The sequence below is a fragment of the Pseudorca crassidens genome, chromosome 3 (assembly GCF_039906515.1).
Source record: "Pseudorca crassidens isolate mPseCra1 chromosome 3, mPseCra1.hap1, whole genome shotgun sequence".
In the NCBI taxonomy this organism is placed as follows: domain Eukaryota; kingdom Metazoa; phylum Chordata; class Mammalia; order Artiodactyla; family Delphinidae; genus Pseudorca; species Pseudorca crassidens.
The window spans coordinates 126650957-126664016 of record NC_090298.1 but is presented as its reverse complement, the minus strand read 5'-3'; the positions used below and the strand labels follow the sequence as shown (position 1 = coordinate 126664016).

At 48.2% G+C, this 13060-nt stretch overlaps 1 protein-coding gene across 3 annotated transcripts in view; it reads right to left on the bottom strand.

Annotated features, from left to right (window-relative positions):
• Positions 1 to 2918: 2918 nt before the first annotated feature.
• The window catches only part of NDST1 (N-deacetylase and N-sulfotransferase 1), a 71662-nt gene continuing 61520 nt past the window's right edge, over positions 2919 to 13060 (bottom strand). For all 3 annotated transcript variants that reach the window (XM_067732281.1, XM_067732284.1, XM_067732283.1), the window contains 2 exons: positions 11483 to 11585; positions 2919 to 7910 (listed from right to left, as the gene is read on the bottom strand). In XM_067732281.1, the coding sequence (XP_067588382.1) occupies positions 7791 to 7910; positions 11483 to 11585 (223 nt within the window). In that variant the 3' untranslated portion in view covers positions 2919 to 7790. The remainder of the gene's footprint in view (positions 7911 to 11482; positions 11586 to 13060) is intronic.

Below are 13060 nucleotides of genomic sequence, written 5' to 3'. Positions count from 1 at the left end.
ATAATGGGAATGATGACAATCCCTACCTCAGAGTTGTGGCAAGGATGAAGAGAGACAGCACTTGACAAGCAGAAGGCCTTCCCGACAGTGAGAAATAGTTTTTATTATTCATGTCATTGAATTCTTTATGATATCATCACCTCAACACCATTAACTACCAGCCCAGTCTTTCCCGGGGAGGCTCAGGCCGACTCTAGCCCGTCAGAGCCTGGGATGACAGTGTCCCCTGGTGGACATGTTGTGAACTGCACCAGATAAGTCTGACCCATTGGAAAAAGAACATCAGTTAAAATTCAGCTTTATTTTTCCCTTTTACCCATCAATATTTCAGCATGTACGACTTAAGAGCAATGACATACTCTAACAGAACAGTAATCAAAATCACGTAACTTAACATTGATAAAGTACTATTACCCAGTGTACACAGTCCATATTCACATTTTGCCGGTTGTCAATATGGTGCTCTTTATAGTAACTCTTTCCTGGTCTAGGACCCCTCCAGGATCATAAGTGACATTTGATTGCCAGGTCTCTTCAGTATCCTTTAATCTTGAACCATTTCTCCGCCTTTCTTTATCCTCCATGACCCTGACAATTTTAGAATTCAGGCCAGTTATTTTGCATAATGTCCCTCAACGTGGATGTGCCAGTGTTTCTCCTTGGGTAGATTCATGTTGATGTGTTTGTCAGGAATTTCACAGGCGTTAGGCTGTGTCCTTCTCAGGCAAGCAATGTCGGTTTGTCCCAACACTGGTGTTCACTCTAACTCCCCCATTTGTGAGCATGTGGGAGCTGAGTCACCTATAGTCACACAGCGAGTCGGAATCCTCAGCTCAGAGGCTTGACAAGTGCTCAGGGTACCTGCAGCAAGGCAAGAACTTCCCCCCAACAGCCAGGGCCTCCTCAGGCCCCACACTTTGGGTGCCTGTGGGCTGGGGGAACAGCAGGGCTGCTTTCACGGTAGCATCCCACAACAGTCCAGCTGCCTGGACCCCCTTTCTGCTTCACCCATTTCTAATTACTTTCAAGACTTTTTCATTCCACAACTGATACATGCATTTTCATTGTGTTTAGTAAAGTATTTCAGCCAAAGCTAAAGTCCCCTTTGAAATCTTCTCCCCTTTCCCTGCGCCCTCTTCCAGAACTAACCAGTTAACAGTTTGGCGTGAGAGAGAGAGAGATAGCTACATTGCCAGGAAAAAAAATGCAGAATAGCATAAGCAGTACGAGCCAGCAGAGTATGTATGTGTACTTAGTTAGGGAGCATTCTCTTTCCACAAATGGTCACACTTAGGTCAGTCTCAAAGATATTTCCTGGTGGGACCTGGAGACTGAGCTGATTATTCTCTCCTCCATCGTCATGTTTCAGCATGTGGCCACACGAGTGGCTACTTAGCTGATCCCCTCTAGATGGACATCTAAGTTGTTTCTTGGGCTTTGCTATGACGGAACACACTGCCCTGTGCACCTGACCCAGGGCTTCTCTGAGGGAAATGCCCACTTCCAGGATCCAGCACTGCTCCTGGGGCACCATGTCCCCTGAGTGGTCTCCTCACTTAGGGGGTGAGGAGGGTTCGATGTGTCTTTGTTCACTCAACCTATTAGAATTGCAGGACTCTTGGGACCTCTGAGAGCACCTGGGCTGGGCTTTCATAGTGTGTTTCAAGGATTTCTAGAGTTCCAAGATAGTATGGTGACAGAGAGCAGTTGAACTGATGACAGTCCAGATACTCACCCCAAATCCAACCAGAAACACCCTTCCTGCCTCTACCTGGTTTTAATTAAGTTTCTCTTTAAAAAACAAAAGGCTGTTTTAAAATTCAAAAATCTCTGATGTAGCCTGACCACCTACCCAGCACCGAAGCGCACCTGTATCATGCAGATCCACTGCTCCCATTAATGCAGCCTCCACCCATGTTCTTGTTGCCCCACGACCCATACCAAGCTCCCAGCTGACAAACCCCAAACAGGTGTCTGCAAGTGCTGCCCTTGTACCATTGGGGTTGGTGTTTTGATGTGCTCCCAGCTGTGTCCCAGCATGCCCCAGGGCAGCCGTCCACAATTCTGTGGAGTTTCTCTGGCTCATCCTTTGTGGCCTGATTCAGTGTTCCCACACTTTCCTGTGCGGCAGGGAGTTTGTTTAAAAGCCACATTTCTGGGTCTCCCTGCCAGAGGTTCTGACTGAGTGGACGGGACTGGGGGAGCCTGGGAATGTGCATTTCGTAAAGTTCCACAGAGGCTCCTGCCTCTCTGCTCCCTGCCTCTGCCCCTCCCCCGCAAATCTCAAACTCAACCAGGCTGGGAGGGCTAGGAAGTCATTGGTTTTTACCCAAAGTTTTCATTCCTCGGGCAGTGGGACTGAATTAATTAGAACCCGTAGAAGCCCTCTATCTGAGCCAGGGTTTCCCAGAGTGCTGGAGAGGTTGTTAAAATGCAGGTGCTCGGGCCGCACCCCACATCTGCCAGAGAGGAATCTCTAGGGGCACAGCCGGAGAATCTGCATTTTAAGCAAGTTCGCCAGAGTAGCCACTGAGTCCAACTCCTTCCACACCCCTAAGGGATGAGGGAAACCGAGGATCAAAGCATAAGAGTGACTTGGCCCGGTCACTTCACACACTGATAGCAGAACTAATTCTAGACTGAGGCTCTTCTCAGTGCAGTGCTCCAGCCCCAGCACTTCTCAACCATCTAGCGTGGCTGAGGGCTCTTTGTCACCTGAGACACCCCACTGGCTGTCCTGGGACAGGCCTCTGCTATCTAGAAAAGCTTCAGTTTACAATCCATTGAACTGATCTTTCACAGTCGCCTTGTGTGTACGGGGGTGGCCAGACTGGCCGTGCATGTGAACATCCTTCTTTCCACCCTCCCCTGCGGGCCTTGCAAAAACGTCAGACAGACGGACAGACAGGACCAATGTGTACAAACAGAACCCCACTTTATTAGCAGTTAGTTCAAGATTGTACATTAATGGAGGGAAGGTTCCCACTTTTAACACAACCCAAAACGGCTGGTTTGAGAGCCCTGACCAGGTGAGCGGGGTAGCGCCCCCCTCTCTACTCCTCTCCGCACTCCCACGAGGGAAGGAAACCTCTGCCTGCTCCCCTAATGTGCCCCGCACCCTCTCCAGTCAGCCCTCTCCTCTCCCCAGGAAATGACATGAATTTCATGCACAAATTACAAAAGGAGCCCTCTTGCTGATAACAAAAGCTAGCACAGTCATAGAAAACCCTCTCGGCCCTCATTCTCCTCAAGGGCCACAGAGAGGAAGGAGAGAGGGAGGGGTGAACTTATTAGGATAAAACACAGCCAGAGTCCCCCCATAGGCCCTTGACATTGACCCCACACAAAGCCCATGCCTCTCCCTTGTGGGAACTAAAAAATGTCTCTGGCTGTCTGAGCTGGCGAGGGAAAGCCTCTGGGGGCAGGCAGCCCTGGGGACCCAGCAGTGCCTCGTGGGCAGCGGTGCGGGGGGCCTGGGACCTCCGTCCTCACTTCAACTACAGCAGACCTGCTTCCTTCTTTGAGGTCTGAAAATCCATGCTGTAGGCCCATCTGCTCATTCTAGATGGGGAAATTGAGTCCCTGGGAGGAAAACTGTCACTCAGCTACTCAGTGTACTCAACTGGGACAAAATTTCACATCTCCTGCCTCCAGCCCAGTGCTCTTCTCTGCAACCGCAGTTTGGGCGGGGCAGCGCCCCCCGCGGAGCCCTTCGTTGGTGCATCCCAGGGGCTGGCTCTGCTCCAGTGCACACAGACCATGGGCCTCCAGGAAATGAAAACCCAGAGACCACAAAACAGAGAGAAAGAGAGATGCTCTTTGGTGCCCTGTGCTCCATCACCAGGAGCAAAGGGGGCAGCACAGGATCTTCTGAGTCCGGATGTCTCATTCCCGACAGGCCCACACTGCGTGGTCCAGCCTCTTCTTTCTAGACCCTCCCAGGCGCGGCTGTGATGCCTCCTCCCTTGCCCTCTCCAGCTCTGGCAGGCCCCTCTGCTGACTTGGCACTTGGTACAGGTGACAGCAGAGGGGCATCTTAGGATGGACTGAAGTTTTCAAGTCAGCACAAAAGGTACCAATCCCCATAGCCTAAATCACCCTTGCCAATACAGGGGTTAGAGGAACTTGTTCTGTGACACCGTGAAGAAACAGACAAATCCAGCATGTGGGACTTCTATAGGACAGCAGCCTGCTAGCCTCCGAAATAATGTCACTCAAACAACCAGAGTGAGCAGAAGGGAAAGTTTACTGACTTGAAAGAGATTTTAGGAAACACAGTTCGATGCAACATGTGTACCTTAACTAGTTCCCGATTCCAAAACCAGGTGTAAGTTATTTGGGAGAACTGTGAATATGGGCTGATTAGCAGATGTTGCTGGGAAATACTGTTGTGATACTGGGTGTGATACTGGGCCAATTGTAGGAGAATGTCCTAGCTCTTAGGAGATGCAGGCTGAAGCATTTGGGGTGGAGTCTCCTTCTGTTCGCAACTTTTAAACTAGTTCAGAGAAAATATGCTTGTACGGAAGGAAAGATTAAAATGTGGCAAAACGCTAATTTTAAGTCTGAATGGTGGGCAGTGGGAGCTCATGATAAAATATTTGGTACAACACTTACTTATTTACTTGCTCTTTCTCCTAACAAACCTGTGGGGACGGCTCGATGTTGGGACCAGCAATCTCTGCGAGTCAACCTAGTAGTATTCTTCTACTGGGAACAGACCACTGCTCCCTCAGCTGGGCCCCAGAGGCACCGGCTGCTCCTACGTAGGGGCTCGAAAGAGACCAGTCTTTAAACCTCAGACTCCTTCTCCAGGTGCAAGATGCCCGCACTGTGGGTAGCTCTAGAGCCCCGAGTGACGGAGGCAGCTGCACATCCCACCTGCACCGAGCTTGAGGCACAGGTGTGTGGAGGAGATGGCAGAAGGGATGGTAGAGGTTTTTTTCTTGTTTTTGGCCAGTGACTTAGTAAACATGGAAGATGCTGAGGATACTGCACCCACTGACCTCTGGTTTTCTCCTCTCGTGGTGGTGGTGGGGAATCTGTGTGCTCAGCAGCTGAGAGAACCTAGAGGGACTTCTCTCCTCTCCCCAGTACCTACCGGTCCTGGAAGTGGGTTCTCGAGAGAGATTCGTTAGTGGGAAGGGAAAAAGTAGCAGTGACAAGACAGACTGAGAACATGTGACAGGTCAAGTCCCCAGCCTCCCAGAAGGGCCTGGACAAGTCTCCAGCACTTCCTCTGCTACCACAGGGCCTCAAACCTGCCTGTTTCTTCCTCAGGCCAGAGGACGAGGGGAGCGGACCTGCCCGCCCCACGAGGACAGGCTCTGGGCAGCCTGCCCAGGTGTCCAGGCCCAGAGGGAAGATCTCAGATGGTGGGAGCTGTGACATCCTCACGGGTCATGCAGCAGAGCCCCGCGCTGACAGACGGGAAGTGAGGCCCAGGTTTTGCACTATGGAAGCTGCTGCCCGCTCTGGGAGTCTGGTTCCTGGTGCAGGTAAGTCTTCACAAGCGTACACGCAGACATGCCACCCTGTCCTCAGACACTCTGCTTCTCATCCCCTGCAGGGTTAGCAGCAACCAGGGTTCCCGGGTTCTAAGGCCCCAATGAGAAGCATGATGGAAACGCTTCACTCGGGAGGCAGTAGAGCCAGATGCAGCTGGCCCCGTAGGACATTCCACTTCTCCATCCCAGTGGAGACCCTGGGAACTAAGATCCAGGCTCCCAGGCTGGGAAAGAACCTTTTGAGGTGGGGAGAGCACGACAGGGATGCAAATGCAGATCTGGAACTGAGAAGGCTCAAAGGCACCCTGGCTGGGAAGGAGTGGTTTGTCCCCATATCCTGGAATGACCAAGGGCGTGACTAAAGGAGGGACAGCAACCTGGCACAGAGTAGGGTCCCAAGGACGGGCTCAGAGGCAGTGTGGCACTGGAAGAAGAGCACTGGGCGCGGCATTGGGAGCCTCGAGTTCAATTCTTGGCCCTGCTCTCAATCGGTTCTGTGACATCAGCCCCGGAGGCCACCTCCCATTTCTGGACCTGTGTCCACACCCATTGAAGGACCCTTCAGCCCCAACATGGTAGAGTCTTCTGAACAAGACAAGGCTCTCCAGAAAGGATTTCCCAGGTGTCAGTTCAAAGCTGAACTGGCAGTGGGAGGGGCTGGGGAAAGGCACCCCAGCCTTAGTCACTTCACATTGTTAAAAGATGGGGGCGGGAGGGGTGGGTAGGAGCAGGCCCCAACCAGAAAATAGCCCAGAGACCCCCCCCCTTGTCGGCAGGGGGCCTGGAGACAGTTCTGTGGCTCCCAGGGCAGCTCCCAACCTAGCACCATGTGAGGGGAAGGGGAACAGGCCAGCCTTTAAGCCCCGGGGTCTCCTACCCCAGCCTGGCTGTTTCCTTTGGCCAAAAGTGCCCCAGGGTCACCGCGCTTCATGAAGCCAGATCTCCTGGAAAGAGTAGGTCTTCCTTATGCATCCCGCCACCTGTTCACCTGGGGCAGCCCCGGGGCGGCCATGGCACTTGTCCTCTCCCAGGGCACTTCCATGCTGTGTCCTTGAGGCCTCCGCACATGAACACGCCCCCCCCCTTCCATCCCATTCTCTAGCACTGAGATACGACGCCCTTTGGGACTGGGGCCTGCCACCATTTTGTACGACTGAATTAAAAACAAACCCAACCAAAAAAAATATAATATATATATATATATATATATATATATATACACACATGTTATATATATATATGTAACACAGTGCGACCCCAGCACCCAGGGTATAAACTCTGGCACCAAGAAAAAAAAATATTAAAATACTTTAGCTTCTTAGTATTTGGGAGGTTAAGGGGCTCTCTAGAAACCCTTGGCCACAGGCAGCTGGCGCAGAGCAGGGATGGCAGTCTCATCAAGTCTGCCCAGCATCTGCCAGGGGCCAAGGCCAGGGGGGCTTAGGGACAACATATGTACACTGGGACATGTATACGGCCGACTCCACGACCGCCTCAGTCCTTTACCACAGGAAACACCACACATGTCGCATCCCAGGGGGAAGGACGGGGTAGGGTTGAGGCCTGGGTCTCTGGGTCCAAAAGCATGGCAGTGCCCCAGGGCCCTGAAGGAGGCCTTTGGGACCGGGTGGGTACTGTAGGGACCAGCGATTCTCTCTCTAAAGAGGGAAGGTGAGATGGGAAGGTATGAAGCAGAATGGGTGTGGAGGTCCAGCGTTCTCTCGAGCTGGACACGCTCACACCCAGCCTAGGGACCACCTCTGGGTTCCCAGCTGACCCCTCTGAAGAGCCTGGCTTGAACCATCACGGAAACGTCCAATCTCTCTCCCCGGTTTGGCAAAAGCCCCAGCTGGGCTCTTCTCCTCGTTGTCTGGAGGACAGGGAAAATACTACTGAGTGGACACCCTACTGGAGCAGGGAGTGATGGGATGGAGAGGGTAGGGTGGGTGGAACACAGGGACGGAAAACAGAGTCCTGTGGACTGCTTCCTACCAGCTTGTGGTCTTCCACCAACAGGAAGTGGCCTCCCCATGAAAAACTATGAGCAGAATGGACCCTGGTTGGCGAAGGAGGTCCTAGAGGCCACCAACCCAGCACTGGACGCTCTGAGGTGCGTGTGGACCTGCCTGGGCTCTTCTCCTGGCCCTACCTGGGCTGCAGCAGAGTATTGCTTGTAAGTACTTGGCCAGCCCGGGCCCAGCTCCCCACTCTGCAGGTCAGTCTGGCTCAGCGTGTGGCGGGACGTCCCTGCCGTCACATTCAGTCTGGCTGTGGTGGCCGTGGCTACCTGGTGTTCTGGAGCTCCTCCCGTAGCCAGGTGGGCAGTGTCTGGCCCATCTTGTACAGCAGCTTGGAAAGCTCGATGTTGTGGTCCCGGTAATAGTCCTTCAGGAAGGCACGGGACTGTAACAGGAAGGAAAGCTCAGATCTTGGTCATGTGCTGACTCAAGAGTGACCCCCCCCTCTTCTTTAAAAACCACCATTCTGTTGGCATCATCCCACACTCCCATTATTTATTCACAATCTTCTTCAAAATCACAACCTTCAAAAGAAAACTCATATAGTAGGAGCACCAAAATACAGCACACAAGGTCAAAATTCTTGTGATTGACAGGGAGAAGAGAGAGAATTAAAACCAGGGGCAAACAAGAAAAGGGAAACATAGTATTTTGTTGAGGATTTTTGCATCTATGTTCACTAGTGATACTGGCCTGTAATTTCCTTTTTTTGTGGTATCTTTGTCTGGTTTTGGTATCAGAGTGATGGTGGCCTCGTAGAATGAGTTTGGGAGTGTTCCTTCCTGTGTAATTTTTGGGAAGAGTTTCAGAAGGATAGGTGTTAACTCTTCTCTAAATGTTTGATAGAATTCACCTGTGAAGACATCTGGTCATGGACTTTGGTTGGGAGTTTTTTAATCACTGTTTCAATTTCAGTACTTGTGATTGGTATGTTCATATTTTCTATTCCTTTCTGGTTCAGTCTTGGAAGATTGTACCTTGCTAAGAATTTGTCCGTTTTTTCTAGGTTGTCCATTTTATTGGCATATAGGTGCTTGTCATAGTCTCTTAGGATCCTTTGTATTTCTGTGGTGTCAGTTGTTACGTCTCCTTTTTCATTTCTAATTTCATTGATTTGAGTCCTCTCTTTTTTAAAAAAACTTTTATTTTTGGCTGTGTTGGGTCTTCGTTGCTGTGCGTGGGGCTGTCTCTAGTTGCGGCGAGCCGGGGCTACTCTTCATGGTGTTGCGCAGGCTTCTCACTGCGGTGGCTTCTCTTGTTGCGGAGCACTAGCTCTAGGTGCCTGGGCTTCAGTAGTTGCAGAGCACAGGCTTCGTTGGTCCGCAGCATGTGGGATCTTCCCGGACCAGGGCTTGAACCCATGTCCCCTGCATTGGCAGGTGGATTCTTAACCACTGCGCCACCAGGGAAGCCCTCCTTTTTTTCTTGGTGAGTCTAGCTAAAGGTTTATCAATTTTGTGTATCTTCTCAAAGAACCAGCTTTTAGTTTTATTGATCTTTGCTATTGTTTTCATCTCTATTTCTGCTCTGATCTTTATCCTCAACAAAATACTAGCAAACTGAATCCAACAATACATTTAAAGGAGCATGATCAAGTGGGATTTATCCCAGGGATGCAAGGATTTTTCAATATCTGCAAATCAATCAATGTGATACACCATATTAACAACTTGAAGAATAAAAACCATATGATCATCTCAATAGATGCAGAAAAAGCTTTTGACAAAATGCAACACCCATTTATGATTAAAAACTCTCCAGAAAGTAGGCATAGAAGGAACCTACCTTAACATAATAAAGTCCATATATGAAAAACCTACAGCTAACATCATTCTCAATGGTGAAAAGCTGAAAGCATTTCCTCTAAGATCAGGAACAAGACAGTGATGTCCACTCTCACCATTTTTATTCAACATAGTTTTTAGAAGTCCTAGCCACGGCAATTAGAGAAAAAGAAGAAATAAAAGGAATCCAAATTGGAAAAGAAGAAGTAAAACTGTCACTGTTTGCAGATGACATGATACTATACACAGAAAATGCTAAAGATGCTACCAGAAAACTACTAGACCTCATCAATGAATTCGATAAAGTTGCAGGATACAAAATTAATACACAGAAATCTCTTGCATTCCTATACACTAACAAACAATGAAAGATCAGAAAGAGAAATTAAGGAAACAATCCCATTTACCATCGCATCAAAAAGAATGAAATACCTAGATGTAAGGCCGGATACTATAAAACTCTTAGAGGAAAACATAGGCAGAACACTCTCTGACATAAATCGCGGCAAGATCTTTTTTGACCCACCTCCTAGAGTAATGAAGATAAAACCAAAAATAAACAAATGGGAACTAATTAAAAGCTTTTGCACAGCAAATGAAACCATGAACAAAACAAAAAGACAACCCTCAGAATGGGAGAAAATATTTGCAAATGAAGCAACCAACAAAGGATTAATCTCCAAAATATATAAACAGCCCATGCGGCTCAATATCAAAACAACCCAATCAAAAACTGGGCAGAAGCCATAAATAGACGTTTCTCCAAAGAAGACATACAGATGGCCAGAGGCACATGAAAAGATGCTCAACATTGCTAATTATTAGAGAAATGCAAATCAAAACTACAATGAGACAGCCCCTCACACCAGTCAAAATGGCCATCATTAAAATATCTACAAATGACAAATGCTGGAGAGGGTGTGGAGAAAAGGGAACCTTCCTACACTGTTGGTGGGAATATAAATTGGTGCAGCCACTACGGAGAACAGTATGGAAGTTCCTTAAAAAACTAAAACTAGATCTATACAATATGATCCAACAATCCCCTCCTGGGCATATATCCAGAAAAGACAAAAACTCTAATTTGAAAAGATACATGCACCCCAATTTAATAGCAGCACTATTTACAATAGTCAAGATGTGGAAGCAACCTAAGTGTCCATCAACAGATGAACGGATAAAGAAGATGTGGTGTATATATATATATATATATATATATATATACACACACACACACACTATAAAATACTCAGCCATTAAAAAGAATGAAATATTGCCATTTGCAGCAATGTGGATGGACCTAGAGAATATCATACTAAGTGAAGTAAGTCAGACAGAAAGACAAATACCGTATGATATCACTTATATGTGGAATCTAAAGAATAAATCTATTTACAAAACAGACTCAGAAAACAAACTTATGGTTACCAAAGGGGAAAGGGAAGGGGGAGGGACAAATTAGGAGTATGGGATTAACAGGTATACTGCTATATATAAAACAGATAAGCAACAAGAATTTACTGTATACCACAGGGAACAAGAAACTACCACAATATTATAAATCAACTATACTTCAGTTTTTAAAAAATTATCAAGGGGTAATGGAAAAAAAAGGGAAATGTAACCAGAGTCACAGTGTGTGCCCTTTCCCCTATATCCTTATACATGCCATCCCCTCCTACAAGAATGCCTTATCCTTCCATGCCATAGGTCCAAATACCACCCCATCCTTCCAGACCCAACTCGAGAGACACCCCCCCACCTCATCTGAGAAGCCTTCTTACCCATCCAACTTCAAGTGGCATGTCCTTGTTCTGAAGTCTCACAGCACTTGTTCATACCTAACTACACAAAACACTTCCTCCCTTGTATTCTACTTATTGGCACATGTGACTCATTTCCCTCCTAGACTAGGAGCTCCTTGAAGGCAAAGAGCAGGTCTGATTCATTCTCAAAGCCCCATTGCATTCAGCCCTTGTAGAAGAAATACTCATTTGACTAAATCAATTCTGATCCACTATATCCCCTAGCCCACATTTCCTCCTGTTAAGAACACCACCCAAGAAATGCCAAGACCATTGAGTGCTGGGTGTCAGGTAAAGAGAAGACTCCCTCCAGTACAGGGACCCCCAACATTTATTCCCCTGCCGCAGGCAGCAGGTCTGCTACTTACATCCAAGTCCATCTCTGGGTATTTCCGGCCCTTGCTTTTGCCTAGACACTTGGTTTTTCCTCCTTCGAGCAGCTGGCACCAAAATCCTTTCTTTGGATCAAACCTGTGAAGGTGGGGAAAGCCTGTGGGTGGGAGCTGGCCCGGCCGAGCCCAGCCCCTTCCCACTTCAGGCAATGTTCACAGACCTCAGGAATGGCAGAGCCTCCTAGAAAATCACAGGATCCACTCCCATAGGCAAACTCTGGTCTGTGGGACTGATACTTGCATCTGTTTGCCCAAGCTCTGGCTCTGGGCTCCACTAAACACACCTGCCCCCTCTTCTCAGCAGAAGGCAGGCTGCACGCTCTGAGATCTCTCTTCTCCTGACTGGGCAGGCTCAGTTGCTGCAGCAAGTCCCTAACATGAACACTTCCCATCCTTCCTTATTCTGGGGGTCCTCTTAGCACTCTCCAGCTCAGGGGTGAGAACCCAGTAGGGGGAAAAAAGTTTAGTGGAGGTTCTTTTGCTTTTTAATAAATTCAATCTTTATCAAGAAATGCTGTATCTGCCATAAAAAGAGACGAAATTGAGCTGAGGTGGATAGACCTAGAGTCTGTCATACAGAGTGAAGTAAGTCAGAAAGAGAGAGACAAATACCGTATGCTAACACATATATATGGAATTTAAGAAAAAAATAATGTCATGAAAAACCTAGGGGTGAAACAGGAATAAAGACACAGACTTACTAGAGAATGGACTTGAGGCTATGGGGAGGGGGAAGGGTAAACGGTGACAAAGCAATAAAGAGGCATGGACATGTATACACTACCAAACGTAAGGTAGATAGCTAGTGGGAAGCAGCTGCATAGCACAGGGAGATCAGCTCGGTGCTGTGTGACCGCCTGGAGGGGTGGGATAGGGAGGGTGGGAGGGAGGGTGACGCAAGCGGGAAGAGATATGGGAACATATGTATATATATAACTGATTCATTTTGTTGTGAAGCTGAAACTAACATACCATTGTAAAGCAATTATGCTCCAATAAAGATGTTTAAAAACAATAAAAAAAAAAAAAAAGAAATGCTGTATCTACAGTTGCCTTTAAGCATGTGCATCACTGGAAAGTTGTGGTTTTTTTCTAATGAATTTCAGAAATGATAGAGCAAGACTGCCTTCAGAATTGAAGTCATGCTGGACCTTCAAAGGTATTTTGGGGAGAGGAGATCTGATGCTGTCATGGGGAGGAGAGGCATAATGGCATCAGAATTCAGTCCCAGATCAGGAACCATTAGGAGGTTCTTGGGCATGAGGACAGAAGGAAAACACAGTTCACATTTGGCAGGAGAGGGAGATAGGGATTTTTGAATGGGTCCCAGGGTAGGCACATGTGATGGTAATGGTGGTGATGATGATGATGAGAGTAGCTATCATTTACTGAGATTAGTACATCCCGGGCACTGAGCCAAGAGCCCCACCCACATGCTTTCATTCAAGACAGTGACCCTCCGGAGGTGGGAATTATTACCTTTATCCCCAACTTACGGAGAAGGAAAGTGAGGCTTGAAGGAACTACGACACATGTCCGAGGCCCACAGTTAAC